At 43.7% G+C, this 27,403-nt stretch overlaps 1 protein-coding gene across 7 annotated transcripts in view; it reads left to right on the top strand.

Moving 5' to 3' along the window:
* The window catches only part of Aff3 (AF4/FMR2 family, member 3), a 454,786-nt gene that overhangs the window by 203,444 nt on the left and 223,939 nt on the right, over positions 1-27,403 (top strand). For all 7 annotated transcript variants that reach the window (XM_030251556.1, XM_006495737.4, XM_011238447.3 and 4 more), the window contains one exon: positions 20,192-20,239. In XM_030251556.1, coding sequence (XP_030107416.1) covers positions 20,192-20,239 — 48 coding nt within the window. The remainder of the gene's footprint in view (positions 1-20,191; positions 20,240-27,403) is intronic.

The following is a 27,403-nucleotide window of genomic DNA, read 5'->3' as shown; positions in this document are numbered from 1 at the left end:
ACTCAAGGCACCACGAAGTCTTCAACTGAGAAAAGAAACACATGACTCCACCTATTTGCTTGATTTGGAGTTTCTTTAGTGATGCTGAATCAGCTATCAGTTAACAACACGAGCCGGGAGTACTATTCCATGTCTAGTGAACATGGAGCTGCGAAGCAGTGCTCAGGCAGAGCCCACAATCTGTCCGTCCCCCCCCCCCCCCATCACTGGGAGAATCCCCATGAACTAATACTTAATTAGGTTTCTCAGCACTTACTTTTGGTTGGGTGGTTACCCATTGAACAGTGATTTTAGAGCCTACATTGTAAGCGATTTTGGAGTCTACAATGTTACATTGTAAGCTTCATGTAGAGCAGCTAGAAGCACACTGCCCTAGGACAGTTGGACATAAGACCTTGACAAGTTGTCCATAGCAATTATCTTGAAGGACTAGATGCCCAATACACAGAGACCACCCATAGAGATGAGTTATCGGCAAACGCTGCATCAGGACCATTTTATTTTCCTCCTCCTAGAAGCTGGTTCCATAGACTTGAGGTTCCGAGTAGATAGGCTGCTAATGTGGACATTCCTCATATTGTATCTTGTGCCCACTTTTGTCATTTCCAGTGCAGAGTTTGTTCCGCTCCTGTGAAGAGGCAGCATCTTTGTAGCATGTGGATTTCAAACAAGAATGGAGCATGCACGTGTCCTGTTCTTCACCCCTCACATCTGTCCTAATTTGGCTTCAGGCTGCTCAGCTAACTGTCAGCCGCTCATACAGTGTTACCACATACCCTTGCTTAATGATGCTCTTCTTTGTGTGCAGTCTTCTTTAAATTATATTTATTGTGTCTGTAGATCAAAGCATAACAAACAGGTTAGTAGATAGCTGTTTAGTGTTCCCTATAATGTTGTCTGCACAAAACATAAATTATCACTGGACTCCAAATGTTTATCAGCATACCTAAGTCATACTTGTATATATTTAGGATACTTCATGTAGTAGTAAAGAATTCTAGTTAGGGGGGTCTTTGAAATTTTCTCTGATGATTTAGTTTTTATAAAAGGAGGTTTAAAAATGCACAGGCTGATCTGACTCCTGACGTTTGTGTACATTAAATCAGGTGTCATTTAAATTCACAAGCCAGCTGAAGGGGCTACAGTTACAGCGCAGAACTGTCACTTCTACTTGATAATAGGTATCCTTTCAGAAAAAAAAGAGCAGTTATTAGCTTAGTTTTGTTTTGCTTTGTTTTCTGAAATAGACCATTGCAAAAACCCAGGGCAAGTGCTGGAAATACCAGCCTTTCAGCGACCCCACTATTCTCCTTCTCAGCCTCTTGATATTACTGGGGAAGAAAATCAATGGCCGTACAAGATGAGTGCTGGAGTCTTTACTGAGCAAGGTTGGATGCTGTCTGGAAGGATGGATTGGTGCTAAATTTCTGTAGCGCCTTCGGTGGAAAACATCTGCTGAGATAATTTATTGAGAGTTCTATTTAAAACTGTATTTATTTTAATAAAAAGTACTTGTGATACTAGTTTTCCAAAATAGGGTTGTGGGATTGTAGGAAGTGCTTAAAGTAGTGTAGAATGACCAGAGGAGTCTTTTTAATTGCCACTGTAGCTGTTTAAAAGACCAAAGTTGGGAAGGGGAAGTTTTTGGATTCTGGCTCTAGATTTTAGTTAAGAAGAGAAAATTGAATGCGTGTAGTCACAGCTTCATCGGATAACTTTTCTGTATCTTAGCCTTCAGCGGAAGGACACATCAATGGGTTTGAAAAATCCACACTGTGGTTATAAAATACTGTTTTACACTCAGCTGTTACACAGGATAGAAAGCATGAAGAACAAGATAGGATTGTATGATTCCTACCTATGTCGTTTGGGACAGCTTCAGGACTACACTGTGGAGCCCTGGGAGAGACTGTTACAGTGGTGCTAGGTGTTTCTAACCAGCCCTGAGACACTGGCTGAAGACTGGGTGTGTCTAACCAACCACAAACACTAGACTGAGTGTGTCTCACCAGCCTGAAACACTCACTGTCTGAAGACTGGCTGTGTCTAACCAGCCCTGAGACACTGGCTGAAGACTGGGTGTGTCTAACCAACCACAAACACTAGACTGAGTGTGTCTCACCAGCCTGAAACACTCACTGTCTGAAGACTGGCTGTGTCTAACCAGCCCTGGGACACTGGCTGAAGACTTGACTGGGTGTGTCTAACCAGCCCTTAGACACTGGCAGAATGCTGGGTCTTAGTAATCTAGACTTTAGGAGGGTGGTCTATCACCTGGGGTGAGAGTGTTGACATAGAATCATGATATTTTCTAGTACATGAAGCACTGACCATATAAAGATACTTTGTGGGATATTTTGTCCTACCCTGTAGAAACTCTGCCCTGCCCCAGGCTATCTCTGAGTGTAACACTGCACCGCAGAGAACACATTGTGAGTAGTGTGTCCATTCAAGGATGGTCCATGAACCATAAGAAGTCTGCCCCTTGATTTAGCAACGTAAAAAGCAAACACAATTATATTCAGCTCTGAGGGAGGATTTGGAAAGGAGAGGCGTTTTTAAAAGGATCTTGAAATTTTCAAAATCATTTGCCACCAATGACCCTGGGAGTTGTAACCATGGAACATTTAGGAGTGTGACAGAAGCTGTCGAGAAGAACCAGTAGAAGCAAAAACAGTGTGACCAAAGCAGGGAAGAAAACACCTTTCCTCATCTGCTGCCGTCCCCACTGGAGGAGAGGAACCGGAAAAGGGGTGGCAGATGGAGACTGTTAACAAGAAAATGGGTCACGGAATAATTTATGAGCAACTTGGAAAGTTATTTTGATAGTAATAAAACCATGTAGTAAAACTATGAAGGAGAGCATGGGGTGGCATGTGCTCCATCTGGGCAAACGGAGGGATAGGGAGATGAGCAGGGGAACAGAGGCCTAGGTTTATTGTCTGAGCGCCTCGGCTTAAACTCTTCGGGCATACAAACATTTATTTTATTGTTCTTAATGTGTACCTACGCATCGTGGGTGATATATTCTGAACTAAAACGTTTAAGAAAACAGGGAGCCATTAAACAGGAGTGAGGAATACACTCAGGGATTAAAAATGGGACAGCTTGCAAATCCTGAATTCTACCGACTCGGGCACTGGTTCAACATGATGAAAGGTATAACTCACCCGATTACAGGTGCGTACAGTAGGCCAGCATTCCCATGTGTGCAGAAGGGGGATCAGAAAGCGTGCAAGCAGAACACAAAGCCAGGGAAGTTAGCTTGGGGCCCATGTCTCTGTCACCCGACTGTGCTGTTTGTCTAGAGCTCATCTGGTGAGATTTCCAGAGCCGCAGATGTAATGGTAACATTGGGTGGTTGGTTTGTTGCTTTGTTGGTTTGTTTGTTTTTAGAACCCTCCATCCACGTTGTCATCTGACATGGCAGTGCTGCTGAAAGTCTGCCCTGTTACCAATTTCATCTGTTTCTAAAAGAAATGCAAAGGATGCATGTTTGTGAGTAGCCTCCAGGTGAGGGGCAGGCAGAAGGAACAGTGTAAACACTGTGATTAAACAGGCAGGTTTGCAGAATAAAATGCAGTGTGCTCAGGCTAAGTAATAGTCCTGTCTGTCTGACAGTTTCCGAGCAACCGGCACACACACAAGATGATAACAATAGGTGCTAACAGATGCGTTCACTGTTTTGTGGAGATCGTTACACCGGTCATGTGTACAATTTATACGGGACACTTCAGGTGTACATATAGCTTTCAGCCAGTTAAAATTTCTAAATAAAACATTTAAGATGTAAGGCCAGTATGGGTTCTATGTGAATTCCCTTCCTAACCCAAATACATTTTGAAAAACCATATAAATTAAAAGCAAAGTGGCCATTGAGACAACTTAAATAATCATATTGTTGGCCTATGATCATAGACTAAAGGCTGTGGTAATAATCTCTTTAAAAGCTACTGTTTTCTTCATTTATTTTATGTGACCAGTGTTTCCATGCATACCACAAGTGTGCCTAATATGCCACAGAGGTCAGGAAAGGGTCACATGATCAGAGGAGGGCAGATCCCTCGGCAGTGGGGGAGATGGTTGTCAACTGTCCCGTGGGTGCTAGGAACTGAGCCCAGGTCCAAGTGCTTTTAGCTGCTGATCCATGTCTCAACACACACACACACACACACACACAGAGTTCCTCTTTTTAATTGAACTCTTATATCATTAGAAGGAATGGGAGGAAAAAGTACTATGTTAAAGCAGACAGAAAACCATCATAAAAACAAAACGAGGGATAAACAGATTCAGAGATTGTTTGCATTCTCTGGGCTTTGGTTTTGACAGGGGTATGATGAGTTAGCACATTGGTACCTCAGTACTTCCCAGGCTACGATGTAACAGGAGAGTGCCATAGGAGCTTGTTAAAAATGGAAGCCAGTAGCCCCGCCCGCCCCAGGACTTTGACTCAGTTGTTCCAGAATAAGCCCAGCGATGGGGAATTTTAACAGTTCCATGTAATTCGGATAAGTCTCATGGGGGAAAAAAAGTGTAAAAGCTATAGTCATGTAGATCTGAGGAGAATAGGGAAAGACTTAATGGGCCGACAGGAGCAATGCTTAGCTAAGCAAGTGGATCCTGATGATAGTCAAGGAAATTCACCCAAATTGTCCAATGTGCTCAGGGCACTGGGAGAGCTGAGCTGTTTTTCCGTGGTGGGTTTTTAAATTGGTGCCATGTTCATAAAGTGGGTGGATCAGCTAGCTACTACTGAGGTTTGAAACACCCCAACCTTGAGCAGGTTAAAACCGTGGTCATTTGCTCTTTCTCCCGTCCCTAAGCCTGACAGTTTAGGCTGGAACAGCTAGGTCCAGCTCTTTGTTAAAAGTTGTGCTCAGATCCGTTCTATGATTTTTCCTTCCTTCGCTCACATCCCTCCTAAGGCATGTGCCTTACTCCTGTTGATGGTGGGAGAGGCTGGAGGGAGGGCCAGGTCATCTTTTTCTTTGTCTCCCTCTGTGTCCAGTTACCCCATTGACTTCAAAGCAAAGTCATTTGACCAACCAGAATTGAGAACTGGGGGAGGATAGCCCACCCATTTTTAGAGAGAGGAGGAGCATGAATATTTTCTAAGCAATAATGCAGTGTATTACAGTAAAGTTTCTTTAATTTGTTCCAGGCAGGGGGAGAACATTAATAAGATCCTGTACTGAATGCATTTAAGGTCCATTTGAGGAGAACTTGCCCGTTATGGAAGGTGGGCTAGGAGAGATGTAGAAAGAGCAGCACTCAATTCTTTGAACATCAAACGAGACGATGATCTATTATTTATAAGGCTTTCAGGAAGGTTGAAATGAGTGGGGCTTACAGGATGGTTGTGAGGTTTCACCATCCAAAGTGGAAAGTCACATGGATCCAGGCTGGAGCTTACGTGTGTGTGTGTGTGTGTGTGTGTGTGTGTGTGTGTGTGTGTGTGAGCGCGCTCTGCCATTGCATTCCTGTATCTTAGTGTTCAGCACACCTAAAAACCACAAGGTACATTTACTTCATTTTATTTTTCTAATGAGCTTCTGGTTGGTTGAGTTGGAAGAACCTTCTGGGAAGTAAAGCAAGAACCAGAAAAGAAAATCCCAGTTTTGATCATAGTTGATCACAGGAGATTTGCAGTGGCTATATTAAAACTATATGCTGCAAAACCATTTGCTAATCAGTGTGATTATTTGGGGGTTAAATGTTATTCAGTCTTACAAACTAACTGTGACAATCATAATTACTGCAAATAAGTAGGGTGCAGCGTTATGCTCTGAGTCACTCAGTTATGCTTGTATGAGTGATAACAGTTATAGCAACAGCTTAGAAAAGGGCCCCCAAACATAGACACCAGCTATGACTATTCATTTATTTAGACTGAATGATCAGTTTAACAGATTTTCCCATTGAGAAAATAAATACTCACTTGAGCCATCTTGAAACCTTCGTACCTATGCAGATAGTTCAATGAGGTGAAAAGATGTGTCTGTGTGGGATTTTTCGAGGAAAATAATGCAAACATTTAAAAGTAGAAAGTAGCTTCTTCCCCCCCCCCCCCCCACACACTTTGATGGGATTTGCTCTGTCTCCCAGGACTTCAGACCTCTTCCCTCGGGAGACCCTTCTGCATCAGATGCGCCAATATCCAGGACTACAGGCACATACCTGAGCCCAACGGGTTTTGTTTATTTCTAGTTGCCATCCTAAAGTCAGGTGGCGATGGTTCACTGGCGCCCTTTGTCAGCAACAGCTTAGTTTGCATGTGTGTATTTTTCCATACTGCTAGCATTACCTGAATGTGCTATCTCCAGAACACTTTGAGAACTGTTAACAGAGCTAAAACATGCCTGTATATGATCCGATACCCAAGGAAGCAGAAGCTCATGGTATCGATAAGTGGGCTCCTTATAGTGGTGACTGGAATGTCAAGATACACCAGTGGTCTCAGGGATGGCATCAATGTTATGGGAGTAACCAACTACTTTCTAGTTGGACTTAAGGCACAGTGTACATGAAAACGCAGACCTGGAACCTACTGGCAGTGTTTGTCTAAATAGACATAGTAAGTCTGTGTCTGTGGACCCATATAGGTCCATAATGATGGAATATGCTCAATGTACAATATGATTTACAGAAAGAGGCCTCATGGAATGCAGTATATATAAAAAATACATACAACGCTAAAGGGTTATAAATCACTACTAAATATTAACCCAGTTGCAAAAATCAGTCTGAACTTCTAGGTTTATGACTGACTACAGAGGAAGAATGGGGCTTTGTTTTCAATTTTTAAAATAGATTTTCTTATACAATATATCCTGATTACTATTTCCCCTCCCCCAGCCTTTTTTACGTCTCTACCACCCAAATCCACAACTTTTCTTCTCTCTCATAATAATAACAATAACAACAATAACAAAATAGGTATTGTCTTTTTATTTAGTGGCAGATGGATATTCCTTTCTGTAAATATACATTTATATATATCCATTCATTGATGGGCATCTAAGCCATATCCAATGTCTGGCAGCTATGAATAGAGGAGTTGAACATGGTTGAGCCGGTGCCTCTGTGATAGGATGAAGAATCCTTGGGCCCAAGAGTAGCTGAATCTTGAGAGGAATCTTTCATGTTCCTGAGAAACCACCACACTGCATTCCACAATGGTTATCCAAGCCTACGTGCTCCTCAGCAGTGGAGGAGTGCTCCCTTGTCCCACATCCTCACCAGCAGGAACTGTCACTTGTTTTATTGATCTTGGCCATTCTGACTGTCATGAGATGAAATCTCAAAGTCGTTTTTGATCTACATTCCCTTGATGAGTAAGGCCGTTGAACAATTCTTTTAAGTGCTTCTGAGCCATGTGTGATTCCTCTTTTGAGAACTCTGTTTCTGATCTAGTTTTCTGCAGTAATATCGGGAGGTGTTCCCACCATTGGCCGTTAGCTTTCTGAACTCTGTAACTCTTGGTGTGTCCTCTGTCTCTGGGAGTTTTCTTTGACCACTACTCAGTTCTTTGAAGTTAAACGAAAAGCCGTTCTTCCTGATTTCTTTCTTGTCAGGGAGCTAGCTCTAACCTGAGATACTCAGTGTTTTTAACCTTGAAAAGGCTTTTAGACTTTTATTGACCTTGAAAAACACAAATCTGTTTTCACCACCATCTGAACACTGATCACTGACATGTATAATTATGGTTGAAGGCATAGATGTGGTCCGTGAATTGTGTTTACACAGTTGGCCCTGCCCCCTGCCATACACATGACCTTGAGGAAGACGCTCATGTACAAAGTGTGTGTAATAACAGGGCATGCTTTAGGAAAGTGATTACTGATGGATGCAAAGCCGTTAGCACTGTGCCTGCAAAATTAGCCTCTCTACTGGGATTAGCAGCTACAACTGAAGCTGTAATCAGTCTCCTACGTCAGAGGTCCAACAAGACACACTCAACTGTCCTATCTGCCACCTGCACTGCCTGTCTTCTGGAACAGCTGACTCCCTCTCCCATACCACATCATCCCCTACTTGAGAAAAGGTGGAACTGTTATTGTATTCAAGTATAATTCAAAAAAGCATAAACACCAGGGAATTCAATGTAGGAGGGGAGTGCTCAAATGGAAAGCAAGCATGCTTTAGGAACCATTAGGTTGAAGTAGGAACTACAAGCCGGGGAATTTTTTTTTAACCTGCTGTAGGGCCATATGGTTGCAGAATGTGTTGATGCTGCTTCTAAGATCCTTGAGTATTTTAAACTTGACATGTTATTTTTTTAATGATTTCAAACATCATTTCTCTCAGAGCCTTTCCCTGCATTGTGGTAATACCAAGCAGATGGCCCGGCAGCGTTTACATTAGCATTTTCCAATACTGCCATGTTATTTGCAATATTTCTTTTCAGAAACCTATGATTTGTTCTCTACCTTTTCAGAATGGCTGCGACGGAATCATGAACAGGGTCTTGGGACTCCTAGGAGCAGGGGCTGCGTACTGTGGAGCGTTCCGGGTTTTATGGAGTTTTGTTTTGGGCTTTGTGCCTATTGTCATGGGTGGGAGCTCTCATTTTACTGCTTCCATGAGGGAACCGTCCTCCTCTGTCTTTCTGACAAGAGACACATCAGTGCTGAGAGGAACCGTGGCTGTCCCTGCACTCTGCACCTTCTTACATTTGTACAGGCACATTTTCTAGAGTAGCCATGTTTACTTATTTATTGCCTGGCCACTGCACAGAGCGTCTGTTCCGTGAAAGGTAGACCCTGGTTTGTTCAACCCTGAAGCTCCTCCACCAGCCAACACAGCACCGGTGCAGTGTGAGTCCTTGGGCACAGGAATTAGAAATAATAGCCAGATCTCTAGGAACTAGGGTTTTACAAGCCAGCTAGTTCTCTGATCATAGCTACTTTCTCCCCTTTTTTGACTTTTATCTCATTCTGGTATGTTTTTAAGGGGACTTTGCTGCCAGCTTTCTTCCAATTGTCTTACTTCTGTAGTGCTGTTTTGTCTTATTTTGGTGGTGGTTCTTAAAAAAAAAAAAAAAAAAGCCAACAGTGTATTATTAAATCGTCAGCCTCTTGGGGCACCTTTTTCCTCATTGTGGGCACAGTGGATTAGTGCCAACATAAAGGCATTTTCTTGCTTAACAGATTGGGAGCAGGAAGCGGGACCGGCTGTATTGATCAGCACTGACTCCTTTTAAAGGCCCGTCCTAATGAAACTCAGCCCACCGGTGTCCCTATTAAGATGCTTTGGTTTCGTTCTTCTAAATGAGAAGCAGAGACTGCCGAGGTGTCTGCTCAGCTCACGGGGTGGTTAATGTAGCAGGCTAGCCACGCCTGGCTGCTGCATCCCTGCCTGGTCTTGGTGTGATCTACTGCTGATCACCATTGTGCCCAGCTCGTGACTGGCATAAAACGCCTTTCATTAAGTGTCTCCGTGACTTCAGGCCAGAGCCGTTTGGTCTTAGACCTGAGCTAATGGAAGAGAAAAGTTAACATGGAAGGCTACTCTCTGATGTGTCTAAGAAAGGACCACTTGCTCTAATTGTTGGAAGTGATGGCAGGTTGTTTATTAGCCGGATAACAAACCCTGTCTCTCTCGGCTCTGAAGTACAGTGGGAGTTACAGATACCAGTTTATTGCTACAACCACAGGTCTACATCGTTTTAGGCACCACTGGGTAACTTTGTAGCTATTATGGTTTCCTGGGAGAGCAAAAGGCACCAGCCTGTCTGAATGTAGACCTTGATTTCTCTACAGGCAAAATTACAAAAGAAGCTAAAAAGTGAGAGTTGTGTTTTGGGTTGGTGTTTCTCTTCCCTGAGCCTCAGTGTCCCTCTCGGCAAGTCTGTGAAAGCCTTGAGCAGTGCTTTCCCTAGATAACATTCTAAAAGGCAACGCAGGCACAGAAATTTTAAAAATGTAGAAAAATAATAATTCTGATGGTTGTCTGCAGTACGACTTTTTTTTTCAAAAACAAACAAACAAACAAACAAAAAAAACAAAGCAAAACCAACAGTTAAGAACCAAGCAACTAGGGAAGAGATAGGAAATGGGGGCAGCTGGAGTTGAGCTGTGAACACAGTAGATGTCAGGATCAGCAATGCTATGGGATAGCATGGGGTCCCTGTGTCAGCTGCCTTATACTGGAAGATGTCGTTGTCCTTGAGAACCGCTGTTCAGAGTGCACTTGCTTGGTAAGCCCAAGCACATGACACTGGTGTCACAGGGGCCCTTGGCTGAGACTCAGAAAGAGACACAGATACTTGGGAAAGAGAGCAGCCATGTGGTGTGGACCTGCTTTTTAACAGCCCAGTCACACACAAACACTAATTCATTCCACTAGAGTAGCATAGACCTCTCTCTTGCTCAGAGATGCCCTCACCTTCCAGTACAGACCACGCCTCCAGCATGCAGACCCGTGAGGAACATACCTGTCAAACCCCCAACAGGGATGAATAACATACTAACTTTTACCTACGTGTCATTTTCTTTTTCTGAATATCGATTTTAACCATTTCTTCACTTCAAGCGTTTGTTGTGTTAATCTTCTCTGTGTGTCGGGAAGAAACACTGTGCTCCTGTGCCAACATCTTATTTCTACTCTTGGGGCATTCTCAGAAGAATAATCTAAGAGACAAAGCCCATGGGGTCATGAGACTACAAGAGAGCAAAGGGGAGTAGGGAGCAAGAAGGGAAAAGAGGATGGGGCAGTTCAGTGCACACTACATGTTAATCCTTTTCTTAGGGGTTCTGTGGCTGGGATACAATGTCACGACTGAAAACAGCATGGAGAGGAAAGGTCTATGTCAGCTTGCATGTCCCTCTTACACTCTCTTCTGAAGGGAACTCAGGGCAGGCACTCAGGCAGGAGCTGAAACAGGAACTGTGAGGGAATGCTGCCTGCTGGCTCGCCCCTGGTGGCTGGCTCACTTTGCTTTCTTATACACACCAGGGCCACCTGCCCAGGGGTGATAGCACCCACAACGGGTTGGGCCCATTCACACAAATCACTAATCAAGATAGTGCCTCACAAGGTTGCCTACTGGTAGATCTTACAGAGTCCTCGCAGATGACTTCGGCTTGTGTCATGTTGACAAACCTTGTCTTGCGTGTTAGAAGCAATATTCTCCTCATACAAGCCTGTCACTCATGGAGCCCCACATGCTATGACGCCATCTCATAGTTTCCCTGTTAACATTTCATCTTCTACCATGCTGTGTGATTTTTTTTTATTACTTTCCTAGATCTCATTATTAAGATACAAGCTCTGCAGTGGTATGGATTTTTATCATTTTATTTCACTTCAGAATCCTTAACATCTAAATCATTCCAGATACTAAATGTTAGGGAATGTTATTAATTAGCTACCAATCCATCTAAGCATAAGAATACCTTATTCAGATATCTTCATCTGCCCTAAGAACTTTCTGTTTTACAGAAATCTGGAAGATCTATGGTATTTTAGAAACAGGCAAAATAGTAGAGTTAACATCATCTGGTCTTCCTAAATTCGATGTGACACACTAGTAACAATTGCTTTCCTGTGTGTTTAACATGATGTCTGTGTAATTCTAACAATAAGAGTTCTTCCTATTCATTGATCAGCTGTCATGTGGAAGGCACGTGTTCAATGTTCTGTATGCAGTGCCTCATTTAGCCTCCATGTGTGCTTAGTACTGTTCTTATTCCTGTTCTTAGAATGAGAAAGATGAGACCGTGAGATTGCTCGGTCTGTAAGGGCCCCTGCCTGCTACCAAGCCCAATGATTGGAGTTTGATCGCTGGGACGGACATGATAGGAAAATAAAATACTGCCCCAAAATATGTGCCATGCCATGCCATACCCACACTCATGTACTTACGAGCAGTCACAAATTAAGTAAATAAATGTGAACTTTCTACAACTTAGAGGCTAGAAATATGGCTCTGTGGTTGAGAGCACTTGCTGCTTTTTTGGAAGACTGGAGTTGGGTTCCCAATACCTACATTTAGTGGTTCAGGACCTCCTGTTAATCCCAGCTTCAGGGGATCTAACACCCCTTTCTAGCTTTCTTAGGCTTCACACACACACACACACACACTTTGAAATTTTTTTTTAGCTAAATTAAAAAAAAAGAATGAGAACATTGAAGTATAGAAAGGCTAGAGACAGTCCAAGGACCCTATAAAACTGGGTTTGCAAAATCCCTTGGCCCCTGCCCATTGTGGGTGGTGCTATCCATAGGCAGGTATCACTGGGTCATATAATTAAGCAAGCCACAAAGTCTAGACAGTAAGTAGCACTCCTGCATGCTCTCTATTTCAGTTCCTGCCTCCAGGTTCCTGTTTCCACTTCCCACTTTGGCATTCCCGATGATGGACTACGTAGCCAAATACTATGCCAAGTAGCCAAGGCTACACCAAATAAACCCTTTCCTCCCCGGATTGCTTTTGTTCATGGTGTTTATCACAGCAAGAAGAATCAAATTAGGGCAATATTTAGATCTGAAAATAGGAAAGTGCTTTAAAACATGTTAGATTAGGGATTTCAGCCTGTATGATCAAATTCACAGTACCACGGTGCCATTTATATTCTTACTTGAGAGAAAATTGATTATATGTCTAACCTGGGGACACAGATTAGAGGAGTTCTAAGTTTCTTTAATTGGTTAATTTCATCAGCCACCTTGGATTACTCTTTCCATCCTGCAAGTCTCTGTGTTCAGAATTTCATGCTTAGAAGGAAAGACGTTCGTGATGGTACTCGTTTACCAAATGTGGTTTTTCTGATTATTTTCCTCATCCTTTAAGAGGATGTGTTTTAGAGATATCCTATCAGTAAACCTGCTATTCAGAAAGAAAATATCATTTGTTCTTTCTTAGATTAGGAGGCAGATAGATAATTGGGGTCAGGATGAAATTCAGGACAGAACTGGAGAGGAAATGGCGCCTTTCATGTCTCTCTGAAGGCTTGCTTGGTGAGCGAGTGTCGAACACCTTGGTCCTATCACCCATCTCCACCCTGCTTCTTCTTGCTGGGAGGAGTGATTCAGGATGAAGAACGAAGAGGTCTTGCCATGTTCTTGTCAATGTTGATTACAAGTGTTCTTAGATGACTGCCTTGTGGTTTGTTTACCCCATGTCGTCAGGACAGTCTGGAAGATGACCCTGACTTCAGCACTGGGCACTTCATTGAGACATGACCCCACAGCAAAGCACTCAATATCCATCAGTGACCAAGATATAAAGCCACTGTCTCTGTGTCTAATTCCTTCATGACATCAATAGGCTTTTGACAAGGGCAGCCCACTGATACACCACTAAACTTGCTGACAGCCATGTGTACTTTTATCTACAAGCTCCGATTGATGTCACTAGCTTTCGTTATCATAATATAACTCGGCGACCTTATCCTGTTGCTAGGAATCTGATAGGAGTATTAAATCTGTAATAGTTGATTATTCTATCTCAAATTGCTAGGATTAAGCATTTCATAAGCATTTGGTGTTTTAAAATATTTGGAATATTTTCATATGTATAATGAGGTTGCATGGGATAAGCCTGAAGTCTAAATGAAATGTGTTTATGGCTGGCATGTACTGTATACACATAGATCATAGAAAACTTTATGTGGTGTGTTTATGTGCCTGACTTCTGACCATCATGTGTCATTTGAGATGAGATGTGGAATTCTCCATGTGTGACATTCTTTTCATGCTCATATTTTTAGATATTTTGAATTGAAGTTTTTATAAGAGATGCTCACCCAGCAACCCTTTATGAATATCGCTTGCTCATGAATTGCTTGATTTACAGGTGCCAGTGTGGGAATTTAGGAGAGAGGGGGCCTGTCAAGTAGTTCATGAGCCAGTAGGTATGCGTTTAATCTCAATGAAGCAAGTAAATGTTGATGTTCTAAGATTAGTCTTTAAGACAGTTATTATTTGTTAATGTTTTAGTGAAAACAAAGATAGCTCTTATAATGCAGGCAACTGCCCTGGTCATTAATTTTTTTTTAATTTCATTTGTGCATGTATAGTGTTTATGTGAGTACGAGTGTGAGACCAGAGGTTGGCATCTGATAGCTTCTGCTGTGTAAGAGTGCATGTTTGTGCAAGCAGATGTGTGCACACACATGTAGAGACCATAGATTGACATCTGCTATCAATCTCCCCTTGGTTTCTTTTTTTTTTTTTTTTTTTAACTTATTTTTTTTTCCATTTTTTATTAGGTATTTAGCTCATTTACATTTCCAATGCTATACCAAAAGTCCCCCATATCCACCCACCCCCACTCCCCTGCCCACCCACTCCCCCTTTTTGGCCCTGGTGTTCCCCTGTACTGGGGCATATAAAGTTTGCAAGTCCAATGGGCCTCTCTTTCCAGTGATGGCCGACTAGGCCATCTTTTGATATATATGCAGCTAGAGTCAAGAGCTCCGGGGTACTGGTTAGTTCATAATGTTGTTCCACCTATAGGGTTGCAGATCCCTTTAGCTCCTTGGCTACTTTCTCTAGCTCCTCCATTGGGAGCCCTATGATCCATCCATTAGCTGACTGTGAGCATCCACTTCTGTGTTTGCTAGGCCCAGCATAGTCTCACAAGAGACAGCTACATCTGGGTCCTTTCAATAAAATTTTGCTAGTGTATGCAAGTGTGGACACTATGCCCCTCCTTAGATTTGGGAACAAAACACCCATGGAAGGAGTTACAGAGACAAAGTTTGGAGCTGAGATGAAAGGATGGACCATGTAGAGACTGCCATATCCAGGGATCCACCCCATAATCAGCATCCCCTTGGTTTCTAAAGGCAGGGTCACTAGCTGAGCCCAGAGCTCAATAATGGGTGATACTGGGGCCAGTGAATTCTGCAGATTATCCTCCACACTCCCAGCACCAGGGATACAAGTCATGCCACTGTACCTGACGTTTTACATGGACGCTGGGAGTTCAAACTCCGCTCTTCATCAATTTTGCCTGCTCCCCGTTCCCCAGAACTTTTGATTTAAAAACAAAAATCTAATTTTCTTTGTGAATAAATTGGCTACACATTTTGTCATTCAGCAGGCATCCTGTAGGATTAACTGTTGATTTCGCACCATTTGCTATGCCAGGACCTGGTTGTGAGCACATACACGAGAGGTAGCATGTCCACTCTAAACTGCTCTTGCAAGCAGTGGTGCCCAGAATATATCCTTGCTTTATTCTTTTCATTAAAGGATGATACAGGTTGGTTCTCCCTTCCCCAGAAGGCAGCAGGCCAGAAGAGTTCCATTGTGTAGATGTGTTTAAAATTTGTAAGATTTGCAAATACCCAGCAAGATATTTTGGGGCTGGTTCCCCTGTCTAAACGTGAAGTTCATGTGTGTTTCAAATACACCTCGTGTGCACTGCCTGGCATTTTAAATGCTTTTGTGTTGTGCACACACTGTGATGGTGATGACACTAGCATTCCACAGGCAGAGCTGGGTGGAAGTAGCGGAGGGAAAGAACCATGGGTGAGCAGAGCAGAGCAGTTGGCACTGAGGAGCAGAGAGGAGACAGAGGCTCCAGCTTCAGATAAGGGAAGGAGAGTGTGGTCCTTCAGGGGCCGGCTTGTCAGGGTAGCAGGGCTCTCTGTTTCATGGCTCACAAGTCACCCTGTGCTCAAGGGTAAGGCCTGGAACTTAATGGTAGAGATGACCCCTCCCCGGACACAGAGTTTTGGGAGTTCCTGGTGTTAGCTTAGATCTCCAGGCACGGTTTTCATGGCATTGATGCAATACTGCATTTCTTTGTCTCAGGTTTTCTGTACATGGAAAATAGTAAGATGTGTTTCAAGATAGTCCTGTAGAAATATTTAGGTGTATGTGTGGGATAAACAATTTCTAAATGTTTAAGGATTTTTGAGGATTTGCTGATAACTGTTGTGGCCTCTGTCAGCACTGTTTATGAATGAAAGTTTTGCTACAATGTGTCTGATGAAGAGTTAAACTGTTTCCAATGTGAGTGCTGTGTGCGGCTCATCCCCCTCTGCCATGAGATGCCATTTCGCTCTGATTTGATAGAGCCTTTTCTCCTTAAGCCTTGCTTCTTCCAGGGAGCTGTGCTCAGCATGGCAATTAGGGACACGATGCTGTGCTGCTGGCTGCCTCTGGCGCTCTTCTCTCCCAGAACTTCAGTCTCCACATTTCCCTGGCAGGCTCTGCAGTGTGTGTGAGTGCTAGGATTTGGGGAAAGCATAGAACAACCAAGACTGAGGAGAATCAGCCAGGGATGCTAGCTTTTAATTGAAGTTTAGTTGGAGTTTCAATGAGGTGAGACTGTTAAGACAGATTTCAAAATGCAATGATTGAAAAATGGGGGGGGGGGGTCATCAAAGTCACAGTAAACAACTGAGCAACAGTTCAGTGGCTCAGCATGAGACAACAGCCACAAGTCCTCAAAAAAAAAAATGCAGAGTAATTAAATTTTACATGGTGCAGCCTCCTTCTCAGTGGGTACCTTTCCAAGGGAAGCAGTGATTTCATTGTGAAAAAAAAAAATACAAGCACAAATTTGGAGATGTAAATTGCATGCATGTTTCAGCCTTACCCATAAACAGAGAAAGTTATCGAAGTATAAATAATAATCAAAGCACATAACTATAGTAGAAATCCGAATTGAGAGAGATTCCCCAAACCAGAAGGCTCCTCGGCCTCCTTTACCTCTCCCCCACTCACTGATCTTCTGTACATTTGGAAAAAGACCAAGTGGGTTCCTGTGCGCCCATTTCTGAGGACATACATACCCTTCCTGTTCATTGTATTGGTTAGAGAGGAGAATGACTTCTGACTATCTTTCTCCTCCCCTTTCCCTCCCTGCTTCTGTGTGTATGATGTAGAGGTCAGTTGACTGAGAGACCATGGTTACATGTTGAATAATGTGTAGTAACATCAACAGATGAAGACGCTCACGCTCCCAGAATCCTTTGATCTCTCCACTGTGAGCATGAATGTCATGTCAACTACTTGCAGCCCCCAGGACTGAGCGCAGGGAGTTTGCCTGAACTAGAAAAGTCACTGGTGGGGTGATAGAAATGTGTGTGGCTCTGCCTTTGCTACTGTTGCTGACATAGGGATTCTGGATAGTGCCCTTTATTTCTTTAAGCCAAGTTTCCTTGTCTGTTAAAGTCATTGGTTTTTGCTGAAAGAGCCCCTAGGTGCCTTCTGAATCAGACTTCCTTCAATGCCATGCCATGGAGCCACCCCAGTGCAATCGGAGCCCTGGAGGTTCAAACCAATATGGTTTCCGTCTTGAGTCCTCAGAATTGTTGTGTAGAAGACTCGGGGGCTCACTCTGCATGCCTTACTCAGGCTCTGATGCAAGGATGAGACTTCCTGAGATGGCTACTGGAAGTTATAGTCCTGGCCTCCTCAGTTTGGTGCTCTCTCTTGATGGCCTCTGTCTGTCTGTCCTGTCCACCAGGTCTGCACAGCCATCAAGGTGAGCCAGTGTCATAATCCTATGTACTCCATCAGCATTGGGGACCAAGGTGCATCCACTACACATTTCTCTTCATGTGCCCTTACTATAGTAAGGCAGAGGGAACTTACAGGATAGTAGGAACAGCGTGTCCCCTGCGTACAGCACATCAAGGGGAATTAACGTTTAGCTTTCAAAGGAGACATTACTTTCAGATCTTTTTTAAACTAAATATGATTGTATTATTTCCCCCTCTTCTACCACTAGCCCTTTCCTTGAGCTCTCTCTCTCTCAAATTCAAGGCGTCTAATACTTTGATTGTTCTCTCTCTCTCTCTCTCTCTCTCTCTCTCTCTCTCTCTCTCTCTCTCTCTCAAGCATGTAAATGTAGCCTGCTCCATCCTGGTGAAACTTGCATTTATATTTTCAAGGATGATCATTTGGTCCTGGGTAACCAATCAGTGAGCTCTTCCTTGGTGAAGACCATCTCTCTGTCTTTCGCATCCCTAGCATCCCTTAGCTACCTGTGGTTTTCTGTGTAGGGCTAAGACCCCATGAGAGTCCCTCTTCTATGTCCGCATGTCAGTCCCTGTTGTCCTTGCTCAGGTCTTGTTGAGACAGTCATGTCAATGAGACCACATGGATGTTGCCTCTCTGACATATGTAGGAAATAAAATCAGCAGACCTTTTCTCTGACTCTTACCCTGTCTCTGTCCTCAGAGGAGGCTTATTTAAGGGCTTAAACCTAAAGTTGAATTTGAAGTATTTCTAGTAGATTGTTGTTCCCTGGGTAAGGTGAGGTCACATTTTTCCTTCTAATTGTTTCTGAGGTAGAAAACAGGAAGTATATTGAGCTAACGGTTAGCATTTGCTTAGTCAGCATGATGTCTCCTACGAATGGTTGGGGACTTGAATGTGAGAAAAATGGTTGTGGCTTTGGAGATAAATTTTCCAACTGAGGCCACTAATTCTTCCCACTTAAATACCAGAGGGGCTATTCTACGGGAATGAAGCCCTGGTGTGACTAAGACTTTTCTATGTAGCCTTTGTGACAATTGTTCCAGGCTTCTCCTTTGCAGACACATTAGGCCATGCCTGCTTTGAAGGAGGACATATTTCAAGGACAGTGTTTATTGTTGGGGAATATCCATAGACAGGAAATTTTCTATTGCTAGCACCAGGCATCCCATAATCCAGTTGAGTCACTGTTCTTGTATCACATGTCTTTTTTCAAAGTCATGTGTACTTCTTGGGCCTCAGTTGGTAGGGGCCATACAAATCACCAGTCCTGTGCCAGAAAAAAGGTGAAGTCACTTGTGAGACTTTATCAAGTCCAGTATCTTCCTTCATGCTGACCTATTAGGCGGGGCAAGGAGTGAGGAGACATCCATCTCTGTGAAGCCACTGTGAACCTTTTGAACATTAGAGTTGACTCTGATCAGCTTTGTGTACCCTGGTGTGGTAATGTATAGAATCCCAGAACTTGAGAGCTTGTGACTGGGAATGGCAGGTTTCAAAGTAGTCCAGGCTGTGTAGTAAGCCCCTGTCTGAAATGACACGCTGAGATGAAATAACTACAGGAAGAAACACATTCATTACTTTGCTTGCCATCAGCTGACATGCATATTACACACGACGGTGCATACGGTGTGAAGAACACTGTTCAGTTTATTTGACACGTTGTATATAGAGTGTGTGCTAAGTGAAGGGATCATTTGGGGTGTATGGGGGGGCTAGGCTGAGGAAGGTCATACTGCGGAGAACACCAGGTTCATGTATAGCCGCTCTGAGGAGACTGTGCATAAGGTATGACCCCAAGTAAGCCCTAGAATTAGCTAGAAAACTACAGAAGACATTCCTGGAGGAAAGAGCTGGAAAGAGAGGGCAGTTGGTTTGATGAACAGATCACCCCCACACACAAATGTCTCATTCTAGTGTGTTGCCCTGTGCTGCGGTTAGCACCCTTGAATTACAGGGCCCGCAGAATGGCTTCCCCGGGACCGCAGGCAGCACACCCAACAGTAGATGCTCATTGCTTTTATGTTCCCATAAAACCACGTCCTCTGCTCGGCTCTTGGCTGTGTAACCAGCAGTAACTAAACAGTGTCTATAGACCTTAACATGCTCTCCAGTCCCCTGTGACCTGAGGCCACCACACCTCAGCACTGCCTACAGTGCACGGCAGCATGGGTAATGGCAGAGCAAGTGGTTCTGGTGAGATCTGACATCAGCACTCTTGGCAACACCCAGTGGAACCTGGCTGTTCTTACTCTGTATTTTGTTTTAGACTCATCCTGCTGCTCAGTATGGGATTTGAGGACTATGATCTAGATTTTTATTGAAGTTGTGGTGACCACCATACTTTCATCCGGTCCACAGCACATATATCATGGGTAGACTGGATCTTTACTTTGTGGCAAAGTCAACGTTTTCCAAACTTGGATGAAGCCCAGGGTGGATGGATGGATCTCAGAATTGTGGAACGTTTGCAGTATTTCTGGGAACTTTCCTCACTTCAATTAACATAGAAGGAGAGCTCTGGGCTATGTCAAGGGCACACATACATGACTCTGCAAACCACAGCAGGAACTGACCAATGAGAGCTGTCCATCAGGGGTAGCCCTGTCAGCACTCCCTGCCTTAAACAGCCCTTTAGGTCAACATTGCTTTATCCCCCAGGTGACTTGGAAGTTTGATTGTCCCCATCTCTCTGTGACCATAATTCCATTCAGTCAAGCCTGATTTATCTTTCCTTTGCTTTCAGGAGAGTAGATCTGGAGAAAACAACAGCTGTGTGGAAGAAATAATTCGGGTAAGGACGCTCTTTAAAATCTTCTCAATGTTTTGGTCATGCGTATAGAGTTCCCAGAAGAAGGAAGTTCTGTGGCCACATTATCAAAGGGATCGCTAGTGGTTCTGAGGATGGCCACCTGAGTCACCAAAGTCACTCTGAATGAAACAGCAGTCTAGAAGCTTACCCCGCCCCGTGCTTTGGGGTACACTGAGATGACACCATTAAAGAGATCAGCTAAAGACCAACAAGACAGATGTTAGGTGGAAACTGCAGTAGGATTCATATCTGTATGTACCCGTTTATCACTCGAGCATCCTTGAATATGACACATTCTGAGTCAGGCAGGGATGCCTTGGGATTTTTTTCCTCTAAACTTAATTAGAATCAGAAGCTCCCGAGGTAGAGATGATGCTGTATTGCTGTATTATTTCTATGCCACATTGCAGGTTTTAAATTTCTCTGATGTTGTGTTTACCCATCCTTCCCACTGCCTCCCTCTTCACGAATGTTTCACACACAAGTGGACAGGCTGGGCTCTTGCACCCTATTAGCTAGCGTGTTCTAACTTACAATCAGGAATTCATCATCAACCTATAGTTTTTCTTCCCTCATATTTTTTTCACGGAAATAAAAAATATCACAGTTCTCAGAAAACTGATATTGCACTAGACAGAACACCAAAATAAACTATACCAGGTGGTATGGTCATTCCTTGTAAAAAGGAGGACATTTGCATGTCCCTACCTTTTGAATACCCTACATGTTTTTATGTGAATTGCCAACACATTAAAGTATTATTATATAATTACTTGACTTAAATTTTTTACCTTCACAAATTGTTTTTAAAAACAGGATATTCTTCTTCCTGAAAAGTGCTATTTTAAAAATCCTTTTAAACATGGATGTTGGTCAGAATAACTAAAGTTGGAGTATTTAATTCATAATGATTTTTTAAATTTATTTATTTATTTTTAATTAATTTATTTATTTATTTTTGCTTCTGAAGAAAGCTGTGGTCAAGGGACAAAGGTTCATTCCTTTAATTATGTTGAGTCTGTGTTTTATTTAAGAAAATCTGCGCTACATGCTTCATTTTGGATTAAATCATGGATAGTTTTTGATGCTGATAAGCTTTTCCTAACTCTTTCAGTGTATTTTCATTTGCGGCGAAACACTCCATATTTAGGCCCCTTTGACTGGCTGTGGCGACCACATTTGAACACCACCCTCTCTCACTGTAATTAGACATGCCTCCTCACACCATCTTGTATCCATTCTGAAGAAATTTATCATTTGGCATCCCTTATCATTCTCCTTCATCCTTGCTTTCCCAGGCTGGCTGGACCCCATATTTCTGCCCCCATTGCCCAGTTGCTGGGACTCCAGGTGCCTACCATCCATCATGCTCAAATCTGGGCTTTGTGTTCTTATCTGTAGACAGGGCTTGAAGATGAAATAAAGACTTGAGTAATGTATACATCAAAAAGGTATGCTTTAAGGAAATTGAAATTCATTTAAGTAAATCAGATTCCTCCAGTCAAGTTTAAAGCTTTCAGTCTATAAAGACAGCCAATGACAGTCTCATCCCCCTGTCTACCCCATCCCTAACCTTCCTACTGCACTGCCTCAGAGCCTCCCCCTGGGCGCTGCTTCTGACTCAGCCCTCCTCCTATCAGGCAAAGAGAAAGACTGGAGCCATGGAGTGGATGGGTTGTTGCCCACATAAGAGGCTGAAGTTTTTACACATGTACTGGCTGGGCCTGGGCATGAGGACTGTGTGAGAGGAGAGTGAACCCTTTGAGCTCTCCTCCTCTCAGAACCTTCAGGAAGTCTAGTACTAGATGAAGTAGTAGTGGTGTCAGTGTAGTCTTGGACACCAACCCCAGCCCCTCAGGTGCCGTTAGTAAGTTGGTAATGGAGGGGTGTCTGGGTTTTTTTCTTGTTATCTTTTGCCTCACTGGGTTGGCGATTCTCCAACCATCATCTTTCCCTCTCTCCTGAAATATACCATCTCCCCCAGACAGAAAGCTAGGGCTCCTTTTTACTGACAGCCTCAGATACTTACTATGTATCAGCCTCGGATGCTTACTGTGTATCAGCCTCGGATGCTTACTGTGTATCAGCCTCGGATGCTTACTGTGTATCAGCCTCGGATGCTTACTGTGTATCAGCCTCGGATGCTTACTGTGTATCAGCCTCGGATGCTTACTGTGTATCAGCCTCGGATGCTTACTGTGTATCAGCCTCGGGTGCTTACTGTGTATCAGCCTCAGATACTTACTGTGTATCTGTCCCTCCTAGACTGTGGCCCTGACATCAAGTCAATGAGCAAGTGAGTGAGTGAGTTTTCCTCCAAAGGAAAACCCATAAAGTCATTGTGATGAGATTGCTGTGAGTTGTGGATGTGGCTGGTTGTTTTCTTGCCATCTAGTTTCCATGGATAGCCTCTGCAGAACCCAAGTCTTTCATAATTTTTCTGCTCTGTGACTCACTCGGGGCAACCGGATGTGGCCAAGGTCATCAGGAGTAATTGTTTAGAGCCATACTATGTAATGGGTGACACTCTTGTAAAGGAAGCAGAGTGCCCTGAGACTGTCTCACAATGATGACGGTTGGTGTTCTCATGTCCTTTCTGTGGAGAAAGGCATCTAGGGAAACGGGTGGGCTAAATAGCCTTGGCCTCCTACCCTTGCGGAACTGTCTGCCTACCAGCAGTGGTCTAGTTAGGAAGTATGTAACGCCAGCAGGGACAGATTCTCAGGGATTTACATGACCCTACCATGTGCTGTATGACCTTGCTTGTGGTTCAGGCTGGTCTCACTGAGGAAGACAAATAGGACATTGACTGGGGAAATGAAGAGGCCCAAGCAAAGGAAACAGAAGAGCCTGGTGGAGGCCTGTGAGGACAAGGTAGCAAAATGACAAGAGAGCAGTGGATGGAGTTAGGGGAGCCAGATAGGGCTGGCCTCCCAGGCATGCTCATGCCCTATGGTAGGCAGCCATTAGGTTGGTGAAGAGGATGATATGGCCACATTATCAACTTCAGTTCCCTAGTCTCACAGACATGCAGGATGAAGAGGCAAGGAGAGTAGGAAGAAAGGGTGGAAGCCCTTGAAATGTGCAGAGGAGAGATGTTTAGGTACGCAGACTCTGAGCAATGGTGGCACTCTGGATTACTTTGTTTCAGTGAGACGGAGGAGATACAAATGCATTTTATAGACATGCTGTGTTGAGTTGACTTGAGACATCCAAGGAACAAAGACAGTCATGTAGATGAGGTAGCTCACAGCAGACAACTCAGCTAATAGGTAATAACAGGACAGATAAGGCCACATTTTCCAGGAGAGAGGCTGGAAACAAGAGAGCAAGTGCTTAAGGCCCAGGAAGGGAAGGTCCATCTGTGAACAGAAACGGGAAATCAGATTGAGCATAGGGCCGGGAGATGTTTAGAGGTATAGGGTGTCCGGTCAGTTCTCAGTGATTGAAGGAAGGAAGCTGGGCCATTCTGCTGCAATGGGGATTCCCACATGTGAAAATGCCAGCCCGTGTGACCACATGGTAAACCCACACAGGTTTATGGCTCACATTGCCAACCACATCTTTTAACTTGGGCTTCTGCGTTCTTTTATTTTTGCTGAGGTGACTGTTTTCAAGTCATTTGAATATTACCATACATTCTAAAGTATCATTACTTTTTTTACTCTTACTCAGAGAATTTTTAATCCTGGGACCTAATAAATCTGTGCGTAATTATAGAATTCTCTCAGCCGAGGGCGAAATTATCACCGAGTCCTGTAGAGATGGGCCGTGAGGGCCGACATATGCTCCAAGTAGGTAGTTCTGCAAGTCATGCTCTATCTTGCCTCCAAAGATCCAAGTGGAATAATACTTCGGTGCCTTTCAGAGCATCTCCCATTAACATAGAATGGCATTAACATTTGCTCAGCCAATAAAAGCCCTTTACAACATAATGGAAGGAGTGCAGGGCTGGGATCCAGGATATACAAGCTTTATATACAAGAAGGTTTTTTGTTACACTTTGCTGAGGGCATCCCCACTAAGTGCTGTGCCTTATAATAACAACCAAGGGGCCAATACTTGAGGTTCTGGTTTGAGTTTAGAGACCATTTGAGTGTGCAGTCTGAACAGACCCCATTCCTGGCTATCATCCCTAGTGTGAGTTATCCATCCTGGGTATACACATAGGGTTCCATACTACTGTTTATATGAAAGAGGTAAAGCATGCTTGTTTAAATTCTGAAGATCCATTTCCTGACTTTATAATGGAATGGCCTTCAGGCAAGTACAGGGCAGTCATTTTTGGTCCCCCCCCCCTTAATTTCCCAGAACACTGAAGCTCCCTGCTACACACCATCTCTGGAGTGATCTGTGCATGATAAACAGTGTCATATGGCTTGCGCATCATTAAAGCCTGTCACATGGCCAGGCTCCGGGTGGTGGGACAAGAGAGGCCTTGTACTCAAACATCTATGTGCTCCTTGCCCCAGATGAAAACATATTAGCTGCTCTGTGCCTACGGGAACAGGAGAGACAAAGAGATGACTTGTTCTGAGTGACTCGCTTGGGTCATTTGGAGAGCTGGCTCAGGTCACAGCTCCTCCACTGCAGAGCAGAGCTGCTTTTTATAAAAGTTTGTACTGCTTCTTTTATCTTTTTTTTTTAATTTGTTTCCAACCCTAAAGATTTAACTCATGACAAATTGAAGCCCACCAGTGACAAAAATCAACCCTGGGAGAACTGTCAAGGAATAACATTAATACACCCCATTGCTGATTATAGAAAAACCAGCCAAAATAAGCCTAATGTTTATATAGAGAGTTCACTAAACAAAACCTAGAATCTTATTCAAGGATAAGTTAGGGCATTTCATAGTGTTGCGTTCTTCTTGTTTTTGATCATCTGAATGTTAAGGACAGAAATTGCATGTGTTTTTATTTCATCTATAGATAAATTCTTCATTAAAAAAAAATCACCGTTAGTCCATTAGGTTGAAACTGGAAGCCCTGTGTAAAGGATTATATTCTTACCTACCAGAGGTGTCCAAGTGACTCACTGCAGGGCCATCTGGCTGCAGTCTGCATGCTGTGCTATGAGTCTAAAGGAGTTTAGTCTGTAAGAGAGGTGGGTCTGAACTAGTAGGCTTTGGGGTGACAGCTACGGGAACCCCTAACCCTGAGTTACGGAAGCTCCTTCTGAGCATGTCCTGCTTTGATTCTCAGTATTCTCCTTTCGCATCTGCTGCACAGTTAGGAATCATCCCATCATGTGCGGGATGGAAGGCTTTGTTAGATAACTCGGAAACCGTCAGCAGCCTGCCTTTAGCGTCTATCCTAGCAGGGGACGGTACCTCAGCCTGTCCATGAGTGTCTGTCAACATTTGCAGCTATGTCATTGGGTTTTCCTGACATACTTTGTGGATTGTGCCATTTGGTTATGGCAGCAGCAGTGAAAAATACTCCATTTATATATGTGTTCCATCCAGGAGGGGCAGAAAATACCTACAAAACAATAGATGCGCTCAGTGCCCTAGAGGCTCAGTGGGCAGGAGAAGTGATTTACTGGAAGACAAGCAGAGAGGAAACCTATGGAGATGTGCTCCTTTGAGAATCAGCCCTCCTTGACAGGTGGAGTGCCCAGTCCAGCCCCACCAACACAGTACAAGAGGCTAGGAGCTGGAGTATTGCAACAAGGGAGTGGTCTCACAGGCCTCCTCCTCACAGTGGGACTACACGCTGACATGATATAACCCATTCAAACTCTAGGGGTATCTTCTCCATCTTACCCTCTCTAAGTTTAAGGGGGTGGTGTCAGAAAAATAGTGCTCAACTGTGAGTCTCATGGAACAGAGAGTGAGAGCTCTTATCTGTACCCACAAGTGAGACTTCAGTTGCTATGTCTTCTGTATAAAGCAGAAAATATTAATGCATGCAAGACCACAGTAGGCAGCCAGACTTTAAAATGTACAAATCACCCTCAATAACATCACTTATTTTTACTACTACTTCTTCTTCTTCTTCTTCTTCTTCTTCTTCTTCTTCTTCTTCTTCTTCTTCTTCTTCTTCTTCTTTTGAATTGACAGTTTAAAAATAGTGTGTGTGTGTGCATTCTAGGGGAACTAGATTCTGGTGTTCTGTTGTGTAGTAGGATGATACATTATATATTTCAAAAACATTAGGGAAAGCATTCCAAATGCTTTTCACAACAGAGAAATGGTAGCTGTGTAAAGGCGCGGTGTGCCTGGACAGATTCGTGTGTTATGCAATGTTTGCACAAAAAATTTATTTTATTGCTAAGGATCACAGAGCCTTGTACCTGCCAGATATGTTCTGTGCCACCCAGCTGTGCCCCTGATCCACTCGAGTCGCCTTCTGCGTGGCCTTTGCTAGAGCACTCTTCTCTAGTACAGGTTTTTAAGGTGCTGGGGCTGGAACCCAGGGTGCTGCAAATGCTGGGCAAACATCCTACCACTGAGCCACATCCTAAGTTCCTACTCTCATTTCTCTTTATGATTTTTGTATTTAATAAAGAACATTTTTAAGTATATGTCTAGCAGCTGTATAGGTCACCAGATTTTGGAAACCTTTCAACAGGGCCTAGAGAGATGGTGCAAAATGGTTAGCAGAATCCATTGCTTTTCTGGATGGCCTGAGTGTGATTCCCAGCACCCACATGACAGCTCACAACCATCTGTGACTTCATCCCAAGGGATCTAGTCTCCATGGGACACACACACACACACACACACACACACACACGGTGCACAGACATACACGCAGGCAAAACACTCATATGCATCAAAAAATAAATAAAAGTTTCTTAAACTTTAGAGTTACTGTGTTGTAAGTCCTCCTTGAAAAGGTTTGCAGTCCTAATGAACAGACGTCTAGACATGAAAACGTGTGGCATGATGTCAACACTTAAGATGTGAAGCTGGATAAGATCACGCTTGCTCCCTCAAGTGTGTGAGTGAACTCAGTGTTGCACCAGCCCCCTCTGGGGCCCCACTTCATCTCCGCCTGGTGTTGTCATTCAGTTCTCACTCTGACCTAGAAATCCTGTCAAACAGATGGGCTTTGCATGTTGGTCCCAAGTACATGTCACCACGCCCTGTCCTAGTACCACGCTGCCCGGATCTCCCCAGAACGGCTGCCTGTGTTAGCG

The sequence above is a fragment of the Mus musculus genome, chromosome 1 (assembly GCF_000001635.26).
Source record: "Mus musculus strain C57BL/6J chromosome 1, GRCm38.p6 C57BL/6J".
NCBI classification, from domain to species: Eukaryota; Metazoa; Chordata; class Mammalia; order Rodentia; family Muridae; genus Mus; species Mus musculus.
The sequence above is the reverse complement of the archived record's forward strand: the minus strand, read 5'-3'. Positions and strand labels throughout refer to the sequence as shown.